At 40.6% G+C, this 20,332-nt stretch overlaps 2 protein-coding genes and 1 pseudogene across 10 annotated transcripts in view; 2 read left to right on the top strand and 1 right to left on the bottom strand.

Annotated features, from left to right (window-relative positions):
- Positions 1-11,660, bottom strand: part of ZC3H8 (zinc finger CCCH-type containing 8) — a 42,079-nt gene extending 30,419 nt beyond the window's left edge. For 7 of the 8 annotated variants that reach the window (XR_008289464.1, XM_053200928.1, XM_053200926.1 and 4 more), the window contains exons 1-2: positions 11,482-11,660; positions 7,223-7,319 (exon numbers count right to left, since the gene is read on the bottom strand). Coding sequence is in view for 7 of the 8 variants with exons in the window: in XM_053200928.1 (XP_053056903.1) it covers positions 7,223-7,319; positions 11,482-11,558 (174 nt within the window). In the remaining variant the exon portion in view is untranslated. The remainder of the gene's footprint in view (positions 1-7,222; positions 7,320-11,481) is intronic. The other variant, XM_027033731.2, reaches the window with a different exon arrangement.
- Positions 10,052-10,125, top strand: LOC113592529 (uncharacterized; annotated as a pseudogene).
- A 4,855-nt stretch (positions 11,661-16,515) lies between the features above and the next one.
- Positions 16,516-20,332, top strand: part of ZC3H6 (zinc finger CCCH-type containing 6) — a 73,511-nt gene continuing 69,694 nt past the window's right edge. For both annotated transcript variants that reach the window (XM_053200925.1, XM_053200924.1), the window contains exon 1: positions 16,516-16,972. In XM_053200925.1, the coding sequence (XP_053056900.1) occupies positions 16,941-16,972 (32 nt within the window). In that variant the 5' untranslated portion in view covers positions 16,516-16,940. The remainder of the gene's footprint in view (positions 16,973-20,332) is intronic.

The raw sequence follows: 20,332 nt of genomic DNA, 5'->3' as shown, positions 1-20,332 counted from the left end.
TTTACTTTCAGAAACAGTTTTCTAACACTGTTGTTGCAGCTGCCCCAAGGCGACAGATGCAAACACTGGCACCCACACTGGAAGAGCAAGCCAGGTAAGGCAACTGACCCTGGGTCAGCCTGAGATGATCAACAGGAGACAACTTAAAGTACTCTGAATTAAAGTACCAGAATTCCCTAGTATTGGTTATATAGGTATTTATACTCGATAACCCAGGTGGATCAAGTTGTATAATTCTAGTTAGTATATATGATACATTTTAATTAAGGTTTATTTTAAAAAGTCCAACTGTCAAAGGGCTCCTGTTTTGATATCAAGAAGAGATGACATGTCTACCATTAAATTGACCAATGATCCTGCTCCAGAGCATGCTTTGGGGCCTGGTCTCTTACCTACTTTCTTATAACTGATCAAGGCAACAGACTCAAACAAACCAGAAGACTATTATAAAATATACTAAGTGGCCCAATTTAATGGTTTACCTTTGATGATTAACTTCAAAGCTAGGAGTCGTACCACCAGAGGATTTATCATAGGCTTAGAAAATGACTTTGCTCCCTGCCTGAAGAATCCAAACAAGTGGAGAAAGTTTCCTAACCTGACAGTGGCCTTAATGTACACCCCATCTTCATTACACCAGACAAGACTACCAACCAATCCAACAATCAGGCCACCAAGTTCCTGGTCTCCAAGTTTTCAAGAAAGAGCACCTTTTAAAACTAAAGCCATAGAATGAACTTGTAAATGTATCTTCTTCCAGTCAGGGGTTGGCAGATATCAGCCTGGCCTCTTGTTTTTGTAAATAACGTTTTGCTGGAACACAATCACACCCATTCATTCACTTCTCTGCTACCTGTGGCTTAGTTGTGACAGAGACAATATGGCTCACAAAGTCAAAATGATGCACTAGCTGGTCCTTTATAAAAAGTTGGCCAATTTCTGTGATAATTATGTTTACTTTGGTTTTCGCCTTTAATTTCATTTAATGGGCACAGGGAGAATCATTCAATTATGCAACAGCTTCGCGAAGCTTAGTCAAACACACAGGAAATTCTATTCAGCGTAACTGAATCAAAATATCACAATGATCCAAATGAATAATTAAGTGCTCCCTCACACACAAAATATGTACCAAAGCAGACCCCTTTTAACAGGTAATAATATGTCTGATTCGTTTGTATTAAATGAAAAGATGAGACGACTTGGCAACATGAATAAAACCAGGAAGATCATCAATTATGTTGTTTTTTATACATTAGAGATGAGCACTCCTAATGGATATGATTACTCTTAGAGAGCAATGAAATACACAAAATATGAATGATTGCTTTAATACTTTTCTTCATGCAGCTAGCTATAAACTCCTTGCTTTGATATTTGTTGTTCTCTATGTAATTTAGAAAGCATATAAATACACTATATAACTTTTTTCCCTTCAGTGAAGGGGTCTAAATAAAAATTTTTTTAAGCAAAAGATTTTTAATTTAGGATGATTTATTGAACTAGTGTGGCCTCCTGAAAGTCCACAGAAATAAAAGTATAGAAATGTAAAAACAGTTCCATATTAGTGGGGGTGAGGGGGAAATGAAGTACATTCATCAGTAATTGAGAAAAGTTTAACAAATTATTGGCAAACATTTGAAAAACAAAAAGCAAATGATAATTGGGAGGCTGGGCTTATGTTGGTGTGTGAGAAACGGGGCTATAAATGAGGATGAATTAAAATTCTACATAAAAACAGACAAAGCTATTGTTAACAAATTCTCTCTACCCTACTCCTCACCAGAATACATACAAACAAAAATTTACCCTGGGCAAAAAAGAGAATAAAGAAATTGAATAAAATGTCTGATAAAAGCCAAGTCTTGTTACCTGGGTACTAAGACCCCAGGATGAAGTCCTCCACATTCTGGCATTTGAGAGCAACCCCCACCAGAAATATACTCCATCCACTCAACCTACAACAGGAGTTCTACCCCACTGTCCAGAAGAGATCCGCCCACTGGGGTCTATGGACAGAATTCAATGAACTTGAATGGCAATAAAAATCACACATTATTTGCATCATCAACCCTTAAGTTGACATTTAGCATCTTCCTGTTGTGAAACACAGGCCAACAAACAGCAGTAGTATCAGCAGTACCAGCAACTGTCACTAATAGAATCACAGTTACTTTCATATATCACTTTATAGTTGTTGCAAATCTCAAAATATCTTTTATGTTCATCACTATGTCAAAGTTACAATAATTAGACCTGTTGGACCTTATTACTTAGTACATTAATAAAGAACATATTACTCTTTTCCCATTTGTTTTATTTTGATCACTATTATTTCAATAAAATAAATTTCCTTTGTAATCCAACATAGTCTATTTTATTCACTTAAAAACATTATTCTGAGAAGGGACCCATGGGCTTCACCAGACCGCTGAAAGGGATGCATAGCACAAAGCAGGCTGCAGGAAACCCACTTATCCACACAGCCCACTCATATACTGAGAATGTCCAGTCAAGCTTCCCATCTGGACAAAAGGCCTACAGAGACACAGACCCGGCAACACACCAGTTTAGGCCGTCCATCAACTCTCCAGGCCTATCTTAAATCAAGGGACAATGAAGGCACAAAACACATGACAAAAATCTAGAGCAGGTGTCATTAAACTATGTTCCCAGGGCCAAATCCATCTTGCCACTTATTTCTGTAACAGCAAGCTAAAAATGGTCTTTAGAATTTTTAAATGTTTGAAGAAAAAAATCAAAATAATAATATCTCATGACAATGAAAATTATATAAAATTCAAATTTCAACACCCATAAATAAAGTTTAATGGAACACAGCCACACTCATTCATTTACATATTATACTAGATGCTTTCACACTACAGTAGCAGAGCTGAGCAACAGCAGAGTTGAATAGTTGCAAAAGAGACCATAAATAGTTGCAAAAGAGACATTCAAGACATTATCTATTTAAAAAATGCTAGAAAGCTGTAACATCAAAACAAAGAACAAGAAAGAACTCTTGAATAAATTATGAGAAACCAAGAGTTAGAAAATGGATGCTTAAAAAAGACGTAATTTATAATAGCCTCATCAAACATCTAGCAATAAACCTAACAGAAGGTATGTATGTAAGATACCTACAAAGAAAAGTATCATATACTGTTGAGAGAAATTATAGAGGACCTAAAGATTAGACAATTCAATATTCTAAAGATGTCAATTCTTTCCAAAATGATCTACAGATTAAATGTATTCCCAATGAAAATTCCACCAGAATTTTCCACGGAAAAACTAATTTTAAAATTTATATAGGGCTAAGAAAAAGCCAAGACACTTAAAGAAGAAAAATAAGGTGAGAGAACTTGCTTATCTGACATCTAAACTCACTATAAAGCTGCAGTAACTAACATGGTGAGCTCTTAGGGGAGGGCTAAACAGATAAACCAGCAGAAGAGAATAGAGTCAAGAAACAAACCCACTCAAACACAAACATTTGATTTTTGAAAATGGTGACATTGCAGACCAGTGGAGGAAAAGACCATTCTTTTCCTTCAGTGAATGGTGCTGGAACAACTGGGTATGATAACAGGAAAAAAAAAAAAAAAAAGGTAAAAAAAATGTATTACCTCTACCTCACAGTATACAGATACAAAAATTAGTTATGGTGACTATAAGCCTTTGTGAAAAGCAAAACAATAAATCTTTTAGAAGACACTACAGAAAAATATTTTTATTATCTCAGGATATTTAGATAAAACACATAAAACACTAACTATAAAGAAGAATAAATTTGAATACATTACAATATAAACTTTTAATCAAAAAATGCCATCCTGTAAAGCCACAAAATAAGCAGATATCTGCAACAGATAATACTCAATGAAGGGCGGGGGGGAACCCTTATAATCCAAAATAAAGAACTACAAATCAAGGGAAAAAAAAAATCACAGACAAACCCGTAATACTAAGACAAAAAGACCTGAACAAGCACCAAAAAAAAAAAAAAAAAAAGGAAATCCAAATGGACAAACACAAAAAGGTGCTCAATCCCAATAGCAATTAAGAAAATATAAATGGGGCGCCTGGGTGGCTCAGTTGGTTGAGCGTCCGACTTCGGCTCAGGTCATGATCTCGCGGTTTGTGAATCCGAGCCCTGTGTCGGGCTCTGCGCTGACAGCTCAGAGCCTGGAGCCTGCTTCAGATTCTGTCTCCTCCTCTCTCTGCCCCTCCCCTGCTCATGCTCTGTCTCTCTGTCTCTCAATAATAAATAAATGTTAAAAAAAAATTTTTTTAATAAAAAAATATATATAAACTAAATTACAATGAGAAACTTCACCAGGTGATAAAAAATAAGATGGATAATAATATCACATGTGGAGTAGCAGAAATAGTCTTTCATATATACCGCTGGGAATAAAAATTGGTAAAACCACTTTGGAATACAGTTTGGCATTAAGGTAAAGGTATAGATGCTTATACTCTAAGACCCAGAAGTTCTACTCCTAGGTAAATACAGAACACACGTGCAACACGACACAAGTTAAAGAATGTAGCAGCACTGCCTATAATCTCCTATAACCTATATAACCTCTACCAACAAGGAAATCTAGTATATTCAATAAAGGAATACCATGCAGCTAAGAAAATAAACAAGTATACACCACAACATCTATGAATCTTGTAAATATAATGTTGAGACAAAGAAGACAGAAAAGAACACATACAGGGGTGCCTGAGTGGCTCAGTCATTAGGCATCTGACTCTTGATTTTGGCTCAGGCCATGATCTCACAGTTCCTGAGTTTGAACCCCATGCCGGGATCCACACTGACAGCATGGAACCTGCTTGGGATTCTCTCTCTCCCTCTGTCCCTCCCCCTCCTCCCACATGCACACACACACACACACGCACACACACACACACACACACACACACACACACACACACACACTCTTTCTCTCTCTTTAAATAAATAAACTTAAAAATCATCTTTAAAAGAAAAAAATACAATCACTATCTTATTTCTATAAAATGTAAAAACAGGCAAGAAAAAACTGTGTTCTTTAAGGATGACAGCATCAGCAGTAAAACTAAACCTGTAAAGAAGAGCAAGGAAGTGATTATTAGCATGCAAGTTAGGTCTCTAGTTACCTCTAGGAGGAAACAAGGGGTTATGACTGAGAAAGGAGGCATCAGAGGCTTTGCGCATAATGTTCTTTCTAGACTTGCAAATTGTTGGCTTGGGTGTTCTATTTTTAATCAGCTGTGATACTGTACATTTATGTTTCATGCACTTGTGAGTAAAGAGTCGGGCTGTAGCAAGCCTACTTAGGAATAATGCAGGTGTCCATCTTCTCACAGTACTGTTTCTTGGAATCTACTTAAGATTAACTGTAGAATGTTCTATCTGCCTAATTCCTGTATAGGATTATACATGGATTAGGGAACCTTAAGTGGGTATGAAGAACTGGGGTCTGTATGACTAAAAGAGTATTAAAAATTGGGGGGAAATCCAGGCTACAGTTTTAGTGTCAAGACCTTGGTTCTTGTCCACAGCAGCCAGACATGCCCCAAAGGGCAAAAGAAGTTATATACTTGGGTAGCTGAGAAGCTGAAGATGATGTACCTGCTGCATTATCTGTCCTGTATCCTTTTATAAAGCCAAGTATAAAAGTAGCACATTAAATGATGCCTGGGTGGCTCAGTCCGCTAAGCGCCCAACTTTTGATTTTGGTTCACGTCATGATCTTATGGCTCGTGGGCTCCAGGCCCACATCCAGCTCCGCACTGGCAATGCAGAGCCTGCAAAGTATCATATTAAAGCCTATTTGTGTCTTGTGAGTCTCACTCCCCACTCAAACCCATCTCTTTGTAATGTGTTAAAATTCACAATTAAAAAAAATTTCACGGGCGCCTGGGTGGCTCAGTCGGTTAAATGTCTGACTTCAGCTCAGGTCATGATTTCATGGTTGAGTTTGAGCCCCTCATGGGACTCTGTGTGGACAGCTCAGAGCCTGGAGCCTGCCTCAGATTCTGTGTCTCCCACTGTCTTTGCCCCTCCCCTGCTCTCTCTCAGTCTCTCTCTCACAAAAAAACATTAAAAAAATTTAGAAAAAAAAAATTTCAAAGAGAGAGAAAGAGGCAAGAGAGGCATAGATACTAGCTGTTATGGGTTGACTGTGTCCGCCCCCTCAACATTCTCTTGATGAAGTCCTAACCTTAGAATGTGGGCTTATTTGGAAATAGGGCCATTACATGTGTAATTGGTTAAGATGAGGTTCCTAGGGTAGGTTCTAATCCAATATGACTGATGTCCTTATAAAAGGATTAATTTTGGGGTGCCTGGGTGGCTCAGTCGGTTGAGCAGTTGAGCGTCTGGCTTCGGCTCAGGTCATGATCTCGTGGTTTGTGAGTTCGAGCCCCGCATCGGGCTCTGTGCTGACAGAGCCTGGAGCCTGTTTCGGATTCTGTGTCTCCCTCTCTCTCTGCTCCTCCCCCGCTTGTGCTCTGTCTCTGTCTCTCTCTCTCTCTCTCAAAAATAAATAAACATCAAAAATAGAAAAATAAATAGAAGGATTTTAGATACAGAAATATGCACACAGGGAGAACACAATTCAAATATGAAGGTAAAGATCAAGGTGATGCTTCTGGAAGCCATGCCAAGGAACACCAAAGACTGGCAACAAACCACCAGAAACTATGTGAGGGGCATGAAACAGACTCCCCCTCACAGCCCTCAGAAGGAACCAACCTTGCCAGCACCTTGATCTCAGATTTCCAGCCTCCAGAGACACGAGACAATAACCTTCTGTTATTTAAGTCACCCACTTTGTGGTACTTTGTTTAGGGCAGTCCTAGCAAATTCATCCAAGCTTTAAGCTGTAAATCACTAAGGTTAGTTGAGTTAGCTGTAAATCACTAAGGTTAGTTGAGTCAGCAAATCAAAACCCTTAAAAATTGTGACCTAATTTGAAAAGGTTTTGAAATAGACTACAACCCATTTCAGAAATAGAGACAACCAAAATAAAAGCAATACACTAAAACAGTTCACGTTAAATGACTAGTTTTTTAATATGTTTTTTGACCGTGTAACCAAGGTTTCCTTGATATAAGCAACTAGATCTCAAATGCTGACTATACTGAGACAAATAGGACCCCTGATAAATTTCTCACACCCACTCCTGTCTGGTGTTTTGATATGCCAACTTAATCTTACTTTTTTGGGTATTTGCTCACACTCCAGTTTTACTTCCCATTTTATTTTCTCTTCTTGTGTTTCTTCAACTTCTGTATCATCTATTTCATCATCGATTCTGTAGCAAAAATATCAAATAATACAAGAAGGGTTTTTCAACCTGGAAATGGTTCATACCACACCATTAAAATTCACTGCTTTGGCTTATCTTCTACTTGCCCTCAAAGGAATTCCAAATTCAAATTCTACTCCAAATACTCCAAGAACAAAATTACAGAAGCAGTAAATGTCAACATGTGTTTGTAAGTAAAGTACAAACCTGAAATTTAATGCATAACCTTCATGTTCTAGTATTAGCAGCTATAGAAACCACCCATTCATTCATCCATCATTCCATTCATTCAACAAATACTGAGTATCCACCATATACCAGGCTGTAGGCCTTAAATCCTGGAACACAACAATGAAAAAGACTTTGTCCCTGCCTTGTGAGAACTTTCTATATTCTTGGAGAAAAAAAATAAAGCAATTTCAATATAGTCTGATAAGCACTGGTACATATATGAAGAACACTTAACCTACATTTGGGAGCCAAGGGTTTTCTAAGCCTCAAAGGTATATAAGAATTAGCTAACAGGGGTGCCGGGCTGACTCAGCTGGAAGAGCATGCAACTCTTGATCTTGGGGTCATGAGTTTGAGCCCCACATTGGGTGTAGAGATTACTTAAAATAAATAAACACGTAAACTTTTTAAAAAGTTAGCAAACAAGGAGGAACGTAAGGGAGAATAGTATTTCAGGTAAAATGCAGGGTGTCCTTCAAGGTCAGGAGAGAGCCTAACTTATAAGCAAGTGGAAAGATAAAAAAGAAGTTGTTTCCAGACCAGTTGTTTCCAGCAAGGACTGAGAAGCTGAACGTGCAGAGACGTCATCTGAGACAATTACTTGAGAATATTCTGGCAAAGCTAAAAATGAAAGATGAAGATGGGAAATATAAGAAGCTGGTGAACAAAGATGCCAATGAAATTTATGGGTAAAGCTAAATAATGGCTTATACTATAAATACCAGAGACTGAAAGCAATTGTGTCTGGACAAGTAGTGACTACTGAATAAAAGCTTAAGATAGGAGTTACATGCCTGGTAAAGGTAAGGACTAGGCAATGTGTACATTCTCAAAAAAACGTGTTACAAATGGAATGCGCAAGAATGTGAAGAGTGGCTCTGAGCTTCTTTCAAACTTCGGAGGAGCTCAGGCTTCACAACTTAATCCAATTCAACAGTTTACCACTGATCTATCCCCAGTTAGAGCCTCAAAATTTCTTCAGATAAGACACCAAGTTTGAGCCTTCTACAGAAGCCATTATTACAAGAGCCAATAAGCCAGATACTGTGAGCCTTCATTGCTCCAGTTACAGTAATGAAATATTTCATGGAGTAGGAGGCAACCTCCCCTGAGGCAAAGCAATAATGACAGTAATGACTACAATAGCATTAACAACAGCAGCAGCTAACACTTGCATTATGCTTTCCCTCTGCCAGAAGCTATTCCATGCATATTACCCACATCACAACAAACTTAAGACACACAGACCATTTCACAGACGAGAAAACTGAATTACAGAAAGCTTATAAAACTTCCCACAGACCTAGTTAACTGGAAGAGTTGAGACTGGAGCCCAGGCAGGCAGAGCCAAGTACCTTTTCAACATATTCCCCTGGATTGCTACCTGACATATTTTTAATAGAGCCAAAACTGAATTCTTGATCTACTCCTCTTGCTATTTTCAACACCAACTCTACCCTTCTAATGATACCAACCAAAAACCTTGAAGTCAACATAGACTCCTCTCTCCTATCCCTATCCAATCTGTGAGAAAATCCAGTTTATCTTTAAAATATACCCATATTTGGCCACTTCTTGCTACTAAATACTATGATCCAAGCTTCTCTTGACTTGTTACATTCTACTCTCAACACAACCAGAATGACCCTGCTAAAATGTCACCCTGTTGAAAACCTTCCAATAGCCTTTCATCTCATTCAGGGTAAAAGGCAAAGTCATTCTTATGGCATCTACAAGTCCCTACATGAACTGCCTCCCTGACCCTATCATGCGTACCTCTAGAGTATTACTTCTCTTCAACTCCTGCTACTCCTGGCCCCTCTGCTCCAATGACCCAATCACACCATGTTCACTCCACTTCAGGACTTTTATACGTGCTTTTATATTCTCTCTGCTAGAAATCAATCTTCCTCACCTCCAAGTCCCTACTCAAATATTACTCATCGATGATATCACTGAGGCTTTAACTATCGTCTTTAAAACATCTACATTCTCCCGACCATCCCATCCTCACTTCCTATCATTTTCGTTTTCTCCCAGGCATTTATCATCACCTAAAACACTATCTATTTATGTACTGTGAACCAAGCATATAAATCTCATGAATATGGAGATTTTTATCTCTTTTGTTTATTTATTGCTATAGCCCCAGGGCCTAGGATGTCTCATATGTGGCAGGTGCTCAATACACGAGTAATCCCATCATAAAATTACTAGCAAAAAACCCAGAAACCATTAAAGATTAATTCATTTGACCTTACTTAAAACAAACAAAAAACCTTTATGCAATGAAAATAAAGCCATAAGCAAAGTCAAAAGACAACAAATCGGAAGTAAAGTATCTGCAGACCAGAGATCCTAAAATTTTAAAGAGAAAGACCAACAAAAACAGGCAAAGGATATGTATGAACAAGGAACAGTTCACAGATGCTCTCCATACTTCAATACCATTCTCCACCTAATACTTTGGCAGAAATCCAGAAGTGTCTTTTATGTAGTTCAGTAAAATCGCTTCTCGGCCTTTTGGCTAAGATCAAGTGTAGTATGTAGTTCAGTAAAGCTTTTGTGAATAGAACCTTTTGTCCAACACATCTTCAAATCGACAGACCCTATTGTTTTCTTACATGCAGCTACTGTTTTTGTGATGATTCACCTTGCCGAATCCTCTTACGTATTTCAATAGTCTATTAACTGGTTCCTCTTGTTTTCCTTTGTAGATGATCACCCATCTGCAATTAATTAGTGTCTTTGTCTCTTTTCAATATTTATAGATCTTATTTTAGTCACTTTGCCTTAGAAACGTAGCAATGAAATCAAATCATGGCTCCTGAAGTAAGACTGGGTAACTTAATCCTAGTTTTGCCACTTACACTGTGCAATCTTGACAAGTTATTTATCCTTTCTCTGCAATTTTCTCATCTGCAAAAACAAGGATAGTTCTTTTCTTCAAGGTTAAGATCAAATGACGTATTTCATGTAAAGCACTAAATAAAACTCTTGATGGTAGCCTGAATTAAGGTAATAGTTTTAATTAAGGTATTTGAGAGAGACGGGAACAGATTTGATATCAGAAGGTAAAATCAACCAGAATAAGAGAGATATTGACAACGAGAGAAATAAAGGAACAAAGGACTGTGTGTCACAGTTTCAGCTTAGGGAAACTGGAAAAAATATATTAAAAGCTTAGAATTTGGTTTTTGCATTTCAAACTCAGTAAAAAAAAAAAAAAAAGTAAATTAGTATCTGCGTGTAAAGAAACTACACTATACACGTCTCTAAGAATGAGATCAATAAACTAGCACCGTCTGGCCAGCAGTGCCCCCGACTTTCTCAACCTAAAGGAAATGTTACATCTCAAAGGTGTTTGCTGATTTATTATGGTCTTCAGGGTCTTTTGAGGCAAATCAATGCACTAAAGGCAAACTATTCACCCTTCACTGCTTAATGAACTTAGGGTTTCGGTTTTTTCTACAAGAAAAAAAAAAAGCGGTTAGCCTGTGTCAGTGAGAAATGACAATCTGTCCCCTAGGAGCTGATGGTCCGATGGAAGTAGGAGTACTTTGGGAACCCACTGGGTTTCTAACCTGGTTCACAGGGTCAGGAGCGCAAGGAAAGGGGAGCATCCTGGGGCCTCCCTTGACCCCCCTCGGTCGCCACCTGGACCCCGCCGGTCCCCTCAACCTCAAGCAGGGTTCCGGCCAGAGCCGTGGCGGCTTACGAACGGATCCCCACCTCCGGCGTCCGTCCCGCGGCTTCGGAACGACCTCTCCACGTCCGACCCTCGCGTCTGCCAGGCCAACCCCACGCGCTCGCTCACGCACTCCCCGCCCGACCCCGCGGCGTGGCCCACGCGCAGCCCCAGCGGCCTCCGAATGGAACCAAAAGGCGGAACACAGCTGAGTCCCTGCGACCAAAGTAGAAAAAGATGCGGAATCACCTTTCATCAGAGTCCGTGGTCGGATTTTTACCCAGGGCCGGGTTGGGGGGCTTGGAGAAAAGATTCTCAAAATCCATCACCCTCACAAGGACCCGGCAGCTATAAAGTAACAGCCACCGCGTGAGGAAAAGGGACTCAGTGCGGCGCACTGGCCACAAGTCGCCCCGCGCATGCGCCGCCCCGTCCCCGCGCAAGCCCGCTGTCTCCTGCTCATTCGCGGTTCTGCGCACGCGCCAGTTTAGGTGTAGTCTTTTTCCGTTCCCTTTTTGATCTGTTATCCAAAATGTTTACTAGAATTTTTAAATTGAGTCCTTGGGATTCTTTCTTTCACTTTCATTAGGGGTAAGTGGGCATCCCAAGTTGGAGAGAATTGTGTCGAGGCAGGAAAATAGAGCATATATATGGGAAACGGAATTGTTCAGTTTTGCTTACTACAACGCCGGGGGAAGAGTGGCGATTGTGGGAATAATGAAAGGAAGGCTCAATCTGTAGGTTAGCTAATGACCTCGAACATGACTCACTCCTATTAGTGAGAGACTGATTCCTAGCGTGAATCAGAGTCCGCTTCCCATACAAACGAAGGAAAGTTCTTTGAAGTCGGACATCTTATTTTCCCCTGTAGTTTCACAAATTCTTTATAACATTTCTCCCTTCAAAAGGTGGAGCCTATTCCCCTCTCTTAAATGTGGACTAGATTTAGTGACTCCTAATAAGTAACACTGTTAGATGGTGCCTGACTTCCGAGGCCAGGTGGTGAAAAGCATCACTCTTTCTGCCTTAGGCTCTTGAATTACCTACCTGAAGGAAAGTCCCGTCACCATTTCATAAAGTACTCATGCAGCCTGTGAAAAGCCAGCCATATGAGTGGCCATCTTGGAGCTGATCTGCCAACGTGACTCCAGCTTCAGGAGAATCTGGAACAGGACCACCCCAGCTAAGTAGCTCCTGGATTCCTGACCCACAGAAAATATAAGAAGATAAATAATTATGTTACTGGACTCAGGTCTTTGGACCCAGCCATAGTAGAAATGAGGCTGGACCCAAAATTTAAAAGCACAGGCAAGGCTTTATTATGGGGGCAACAGCTACAGCTGGAGAGAGACAGGTAGTGACAAAGGTGTCAAACTGGCTCTCTGAACAATAGTCAAGGGAACTTTTTTTCCCCTACATGTATTTATTTTTGAGAGAGCACAAGTGGGGAAGGGGCAGAGAGAGAATGAGACACAGAATCCAAAGCAGGCTCCAGGCTCCGAGCTGTCAGCACACAGCCTGATGTGGGGCTCAAACTCACAAACTGGGAGATCACGACCTGAGCCGAAGTTGGACACTTATCCAACTAAGCCATCCAGGTGCCCCTCAAGGGAACTTTTAAAGGGACTGAGGTGGGAAAGGAGGGATGTTTAAGCATGTAGGGGTGGGGAATTCCAGGAAATTTGGGGCACAAGCCCAATTGACAAAACATGCTTCATACATATGTTCTGGGTGTTGTCTCCACTTCTGGGTGCATTTTTTAGCATTATAATGAGGGAAAAAGTCAGTGAAAATAAATGTGCTGCCCATCTTATATCAGACTAGTCTGAACCTGGTCTAGTCTTGTTCCTTGGCTGGGGCTTTGCAAGAAAAAGCAGTAACAGCTCACGGGTTGCTCTGCAAGAGAAGTGTTAACAGCCATGTGGGAGAGTTCCGGGTGCATAGGGTTTTGTTCCCAAGGTCCCTGTCTCATTTATGTTTTAAACCCACAAAGTTTTGGAAAAATTTGCTATGCAGCAATAGATAAGTGATGTCCCTATCATTATAAAGCAGCTGGCCTAAACACAGAATTATCATATTCTACTCCTAGGTATATACACCAAAGAATTGAAAACCGGGACTCAAACAGATATTTGCATACTCATATTCACTGCAGCATTATTCACAAGAGCGAATAAGTGGAAACAACCCAAGGAATGGATAAATCAATTGTGGTATATACATACAATGGAGTATTATTCAGCCATACAAAGGAATAAAATTCATACACATGCTACAAATGATGAACCCTGAAAACAGTATGCTAAGTGAAGTAAGTCTGCCTCAAGAGCATAAATTACTGGGGCACCTGGGTGGTTCAGTGGGTTAAGTGTCCAACTTCTGCTCAGGTCACGATCTCACGGTTCGTGGGTTCGAGCCCCATGTCGGGCTCTGTGCTAACAGCTTGGAGTCTGGAACCTGCTTCGGATTCTGTGTCTCACTCTCTCTCTGCCCCTCCCCCACTCATGCGTTGTCTCACTCTATCAAAAATAAATAAATGTAAAAAAACTTTTTTTAAAGGCATACATTACTATGTTTACACTTATATGAGGTATCTAGAATGGGCAAATCACAGAGACAAATAATAGATTAGAGACTTTCGGTGCTGGGAGAGGGGGGAAATGGGAGTCATTGCTTGATGGTTACAGTTTCTGTTAGGGGTGATGAAAAAGTTTAGAAGCAGACAGTGATAGCTGCACAGCAGTATGTAGTTAATGCCACTGAATTGTCACTTCAAAATGGTTAAAACAGCAAATGTTATATCATATATTTTACCACACACACAAAAAAGCACTGACCTAATAAGATGTTGGAATGGCCTCTTGAGGACCAGTTTCAGTACCAGCTAGATGCAAAGTACGTTTTGTGGACATATGCTATAAATCAGCAATCAATAATATGGTGCTATTTCTCCCATAGTTGGGATTCGTGGGTCTGGGAGTCAAATCATGGAAATGGGAGTGGACCCTTCCTTTATCATCTCTCTGATATCCTAGTAAAATTTTTGTGTTGTTGTTGTTTTGTTTTTTTTTTTTAATTTTTGCTTCTAATCGCTAAAACTTTGGGTTCTACTGGTCAGCAGAGTTTTTCAACCTCAACATTTTGACATTTTGGTTTGAGTGTGGGAGACAGTTCTGTGCATAATAGGATGTTTAGCAGCATCCCTGGCCTCTCCCCACTAGATGCCAGTAGCACTCCTTCCCCTGTTGGCACCTGTATAGTTGTTACAATTTTTGTGTGCATTAGGGGTGGGGATGATTGTCAAAGATAAACAAAGCCAGGCATTAAAGTAGCAATACTTTTATTCAGTTTTTATTCAGAGAAAGAGCTGAGCTCCAGATTGTGCAGGGGTGACTGGGCGTTTTAAAGGGACAATGAAATAATGTATAATTCAATTTACATGAAATGTTCAAAAAGGCAAATCTTTAGAGACAGAAAGTAGATTATCAGTTGCCTGACACCGGTGTGGCAAGACAGGATTAATTGTAAATAGGCACTTGGGGGACGGGAATGTTCTGAAACTGAATGTTGGTGATAGCTGCATAATTCGGTAAATTTACTAACAGTCATATAAGTGTACACTTAAAATGGGTAAATTTTCAGGCATATGTTTTAATATCAAAAAAGCTATTTTTAAAAAAATAAAGGGAAAATGAGAAGTGGGCTATCCAAATTAACTACAATAAGACCTAGGTAAAATGGTTTACAATAAATAAGGTCCTGAGATTCTAATCTAACTCCGAATGTTAATTGTTACTCCTGACAAAATAGATCTACTTTTCGAATGTTTACTAGTAATGTATTATGTCAAAATGTGGTGGATGCCCGCAGAATTATCTATCAGTGTGCAGGTCTTATCAATGGCTACATTCAACTTAAAAAAAAAAAAAAAGTGCTATTTTTTTCCTTTTTCAATGTACATATCCAATTTTTTTTCGTTTTAAAATTTAACCGACTAATTGCGATTGCTTCCGAATGCACTGCATTTACGCATTAGCCAGATGCATTTATACCACAAAATCATATATCTGAGAGGATTTACCATTAAGTCCATCATTTCATTACAAAACAAGGAACTTTCCTTCGGAACTAAATAATTTACTGAATAGGCCAAAACACTGAGTTATCATTAAAAAATTATTTCCAGGGGCGCCTGGGGGGCTCAGTCGGTTAAGCATCCGACTTCAGCTCAGGTCATGACCTCAGTCTGTGAGTTCGAGCCCCTCGTAGGGCTCTGTGCTGACAGCTCAGAGCCTGGAGCCTGCTTCGGATTCTGTCTCCCTCTCTCTCTGCCCCTCCCCTGCTCATGCGGTCTCTGTCTCAAAAATAAATAAAAATATTTTAAAAAATAAATAAAAATATTTCCAAAGGTCACACTGTTCATAAGTATAAAAACATGTGACGGCTAGTTTTTGTGTGTGTTTATTATTGACAGAGTTAGACAGAGCATGAGCGGGGGAGGGGCAGAGAGAGAGAGGGAAACAGAATCTGAAACCTCCTCCGAGCTGTCAGCACAGAGCCCCAGCACGGGGCTCGAACGCACGGACAGCAAGCTCATGACCTGAGCCACAGTCCGACGCTCAGCCGACTGAGCCACCCAGGCACCCCTAGTTAATATATACATACATATAAATAAAGTATTCGTGTATATTTCCAGATGGAATGTTAATGTTTTTACTATGTAACTTAAATCTGATTTAGTTTTGTTTTCTTTTATTAACTAATAATCAGGTAGGTAAATTTAGTATTAACTATCAGAAAAAGTCACGTCAACACATTTTTCTCAAAACGCATTCCCAAGCACTAAACATTACAAAAAGATAGGTGCTACTTTGTAAGAGAATGTACATTTCCCCATTATTTAAGCGACCGAAGTGATTTTTTTTTTTTCACTCTACCCGCGAGTTCTTTATCACCCCACGCGACCACGCCGCAGAAGGGCTTTGAGGGCCTGTTTGTTAGGGGGCGTCTTGAACCAGACTTCCGCCCGTTTCCCCGCGGGCTTTCACAAGACGGGCCCGGAGGGCCCGAAGAAGGCCCGACGGGCCTCCTACCCCGCCCAGTACTACTCCAGGCGCCGCCCGGCCCCTCCAGCTAGCTGCCGCCTCCGCCGTTCACGGAGAAGGATGGGAACCCGCCCCTGGAGGTGATTGACGGACTGCCTCCTCCAATGGCCAACGCGTTCGGCTCCGGCGGGCCGGGCAAGGGCCGCGGCACGCGGAGGAATCTCTCCTGCCCTTTAGTCCCGGGCTAGGTGTTGCGGCAGGCGCCATTTTATCGAGCCGCCTGTCTCGGGTGCCGCCATGTTGGTGAGGAGAAATCACCGTTACGGCCAGTGTCCAAATCCCCGCGTCGCTGCACGCCGCCCGCCCGCCCGCTCCCAAGCCTCAGCCACCGGCGGCGAATAGAGACTAAAGCGGCAGCGCCGGCAGCGCGGGGCCGTTGCCCAGTGTTTGCAGTTAGAGTCCCATCTCTCTGGCGTGGTTGTTAATAGACTGGAAAGTCTGTGTCTGTGTCGCTCACTAGTAACCGTGAGTTTTTACCACTTCGTCACCTCTCGGCGGCGGCCGGGAGCAGGTACCCGCAGGCGGCGCAGGGGTCCTCTCCGCGCCCCGCCGCCGCCGGCCTCGCAGACCTGTCCTCCAGCCCCGCCCCGTTCTTGACCAAACATGACAGACTCTGAACATGCAGGGCACGACAGGTCGGGAACCCTTCTTGTCTGTCTTTCTGTCGGATGAGAGGAGGGGTCTGGGGCGGCGGGAGCGGGCCGGGGCCGCGCGCCTCCTGCATGACTTAGACGTCTCTGTGTGGCTCCATCAGTTCCATGACGTGCGCCCTTATGTAAAGCCCAGGCTGGCGGCCGCGGGGGAGGTCGGCCCGGCCGCGCCCGCCTCCCCGCGCCGGGGTCCTTTCCGGCCGGCCCCGCCCCCGGCCCGCACGTGCGAGCCCCCCGCCCCCGGGCGGCTCCGTCTGCCGTTCGGTCTGCGCCCGGCGCCTCTCGCGTGCGGGCTCGGTGCTGCGGTCCAGCCTGGGCTGAAATGAAGCCTCTCCCAGCCCAGGGTCCGCCGTTCACTTCCTGATGGGACGAGCCAGGAATTTGTAATAGCCGGTGTTCTGTTTGACTACTACCCTAGCACACTCCTAAAAATAAACTTGGTGTTTTTGTTTTTGTTTTTTTTTTGTTTTTTTTAAGGAAAAACTTAAACCCCCAAAGGCCATGTGTTTATAGTCTTACCCCCTTGGAATTTGAAATAGTAAGTTTCAAGTTAAAAATGTTAGGTTTTGCAAAGCTTAGTGTAGCACAGTTTTCTTCTAAAGTGAAAACCCCGCGGATTATCCCATCTAGCTGCATTTTCTAAATACTGTGTATAATTTGAACATTTAACTGAGATTCTGATATTTTTGCTAGGCCTTGAACAGTTTTGGTTCTTTTAGTGTTTTGGGCGTATTTACATATTTTAGTAGCGCAAATAGCATATTTAAGTTTGGGTTAGGTTTTTATTTTACATTGATATCTATCTTAATCATTAAAAAAAAAGGAGGGCTTTAGTTCGTTAAAATTACTGGAATGAAATCTGTTGAATCTAATCCTTATTTACAATATTTAAAAATATGGAACTCTGCAGTGACTCCTTAGGGAATAGAAGTAATCAAAAGTATACATTGTACTCTAGTCTAAACCGTACAAATTGCTTAAATTTTACCTGTGGAGTAATGTGATATGCTTTTGGTAAAGCATTCCAAACACTTAAAAAAAAAAAAAAACCACAAGCAGAAATAACAAACATCATTGAAATTCGGAATATCTAAATATTTGGCAACCTTGAGAGTGATAAAGATATTTCAACAACTCTCATATGGTAATAATACAAGTAGATCACCAAGCAAGTCAATTAAACATGCAGTAATTTTTGGAAAGTAAAAAGAAAAAACACTCCTAAAAATTATGGCTATTTAGGCTTGCACTTGACATATTTTCATGATTATTTTACATTATCTTGTCATTAAAATGACATAATTCTTGGAATGGGTTAATTAATATTTTGAGAAATTTCCCACTCTGAATATCTGTGGACAAACCAATGACTGGGTTTTGCTAATGCAGCTAAAGTTCATAATTTTGTATGGAAGAAGGAAATACGTTCTCTGTTCACAAGGCAGCTTCAATATGTAGAATTATGTATTCTATGTAATGAAGAAACCATGTCACCAAATTCAGATATTGAAATAATTTTGCTAGCAAGGAACTCTGATGTCAGACTTTAAAAAGACTTTGGAATTTTAAAATAATGAATTACAGGGCGTATGGGTGGCTCAGTCGGTTAAGCATCTGACTCTTGATTTCTGCTCAGGTTATGATCTCAGTTTGTGGGATTGAGCCTTTCTTCCCCCTTGGACTCTGTGTCAGAACAAGATTTTAAATGGGAATGGAAATTCTCAGAAGGCAACTTCTTTTTTTCTTTAAAAAAAATTGTGGTTCTTGCATTTTAAAAACATTTATTTATTTTGAGAGCGCACATGCATGAGTGCACAATTGGGGGAAGGGCAGAAAGAGATGGGGGGAGAGAGAGAGAGAGAATGAGAGAATCTCAAGCAGCCTCCTTGCTGGCAGCCAGGATTCAGGGCTTGATCTCACGAACTGTGAAGTCATGACTTGAGCCAAAACCAAGAGTTGGATGCTTAATGGACTAAGCCACCCTGGCACTCCTCTTGTACATGTTTTATATGATGAACATTTTGTACAAGGTTTGTTTGCCAGCTTTAAAAAAAAATACCCATTTGGTGTACTTTTCTTTAAATATTTCCATGTCTGGAGTGAAAACATGGTATTTTTATTAGTGTTAACTAATATAGTAATACCGATAAATAAATTTGTGGGTATATAGAATGTTAGTAGAGGACTTCTGCATAGGATCTGAGAAATCAATAATAGAGGTGGAGAAGGAGTTGGGGAGAATCCAAAGTGAGACAAAATACTTAACCTCTTTTCATTCATTTCTTCCCTTTCATCTAGTTCTCTTTGGCACAGCTTCAGCCACCTAGCTTTATATTTCACAGGATGTTAATCCAATTAAAACAATTCACAAACAACTTTTAAAGGCTAAATACTGTGAGTTCCTGTTTTGGACACATGTACAGTGGAGTAGGAAAGATAGATACATACCTAAGTATTACATAATTTTCTGAAATATTCTAAAAATGAGTTTTACAGGGCCTGCACTGGGAAAAATGGTAATTTTAACATGAACAATATAAGACCTTGTGATTCTGAGAGTCTTTAATTGTTAAGAGATATGTAGAATAATTTCCTTTAGGAGGAAGTTATTCTTTGCCCATTATGAGCAACCTTCCCACCTCCTCACCTCCTTCTTTTCCTCCTCTCCCCACTTTTCTTCCTCATGTAAAACAAGAACAGCAAAACTCCCAACTGGTCAGAATTACAGTGTGTGTATGTATGTGTGTGTATATATGTATGCATACACATATATGTGTGTATATATACATATATACATATCTGTGTGTGTGTGTACAATATATATAAAGATTATTTATTTTGAGAGACAGAGAGAACACAAGCCGGGTAGCAGCAGAGGGAGAGAGAGAGAGAATCCCTCTCACAAACCATGAGATCATGACCTGAGCCAAAAACAAGAGTCAGTTAATCAACTGAGCCACCTAGGCACCCCTATACAAGTTTATATTATTTCCCTCTTCTCTCTCCCTTGCACATAATGATTGAAACCTTACTAAGAGATGGCACTGGAGAATCTGAAGGGATGAGGATGTAGAAGATGATTACACTTTACATTTGTAATAGGGCTTTCATTTGATTCTCACATTAATCCCATGAGGAGGCACATAGTATTACAGCATTCGGTACCTTGTCTAGGGGATCCCACAGATGGAGACTAGATAGCACACAGGTATGCAAACTTCTACTTGTATTATTTTCACTCTTCATTAAGTCTGCATAGGGATGCAGTGCGCTAAGTTCCAGCCTTTACTTTCTGAATTGTTGTGGGTTGTAATGTGGTAAATCTAAGAAACCCAGTAAAACCTA

The sequence above is a fragment of the Acinonyx jubatus genome, chromosome A3 (assembly GCF_027475565.1).
Source record: "Acinonyx jubatus isolate Ajub_Pintada_27869175 chromosome A3, VMU_Ajub_asm_v1.0, whole genome shotgun sequence".
NCBI lineage: Eukaryota > Metazoa > Chordata > Mammalia > Carnivora > Felidae > Acinonyx > Acinonyx jubatus.
Note: the sequence above shows the minus strand (reverse complement) of the source record. Positions and strands in the feature narration are given on the sequence as shown.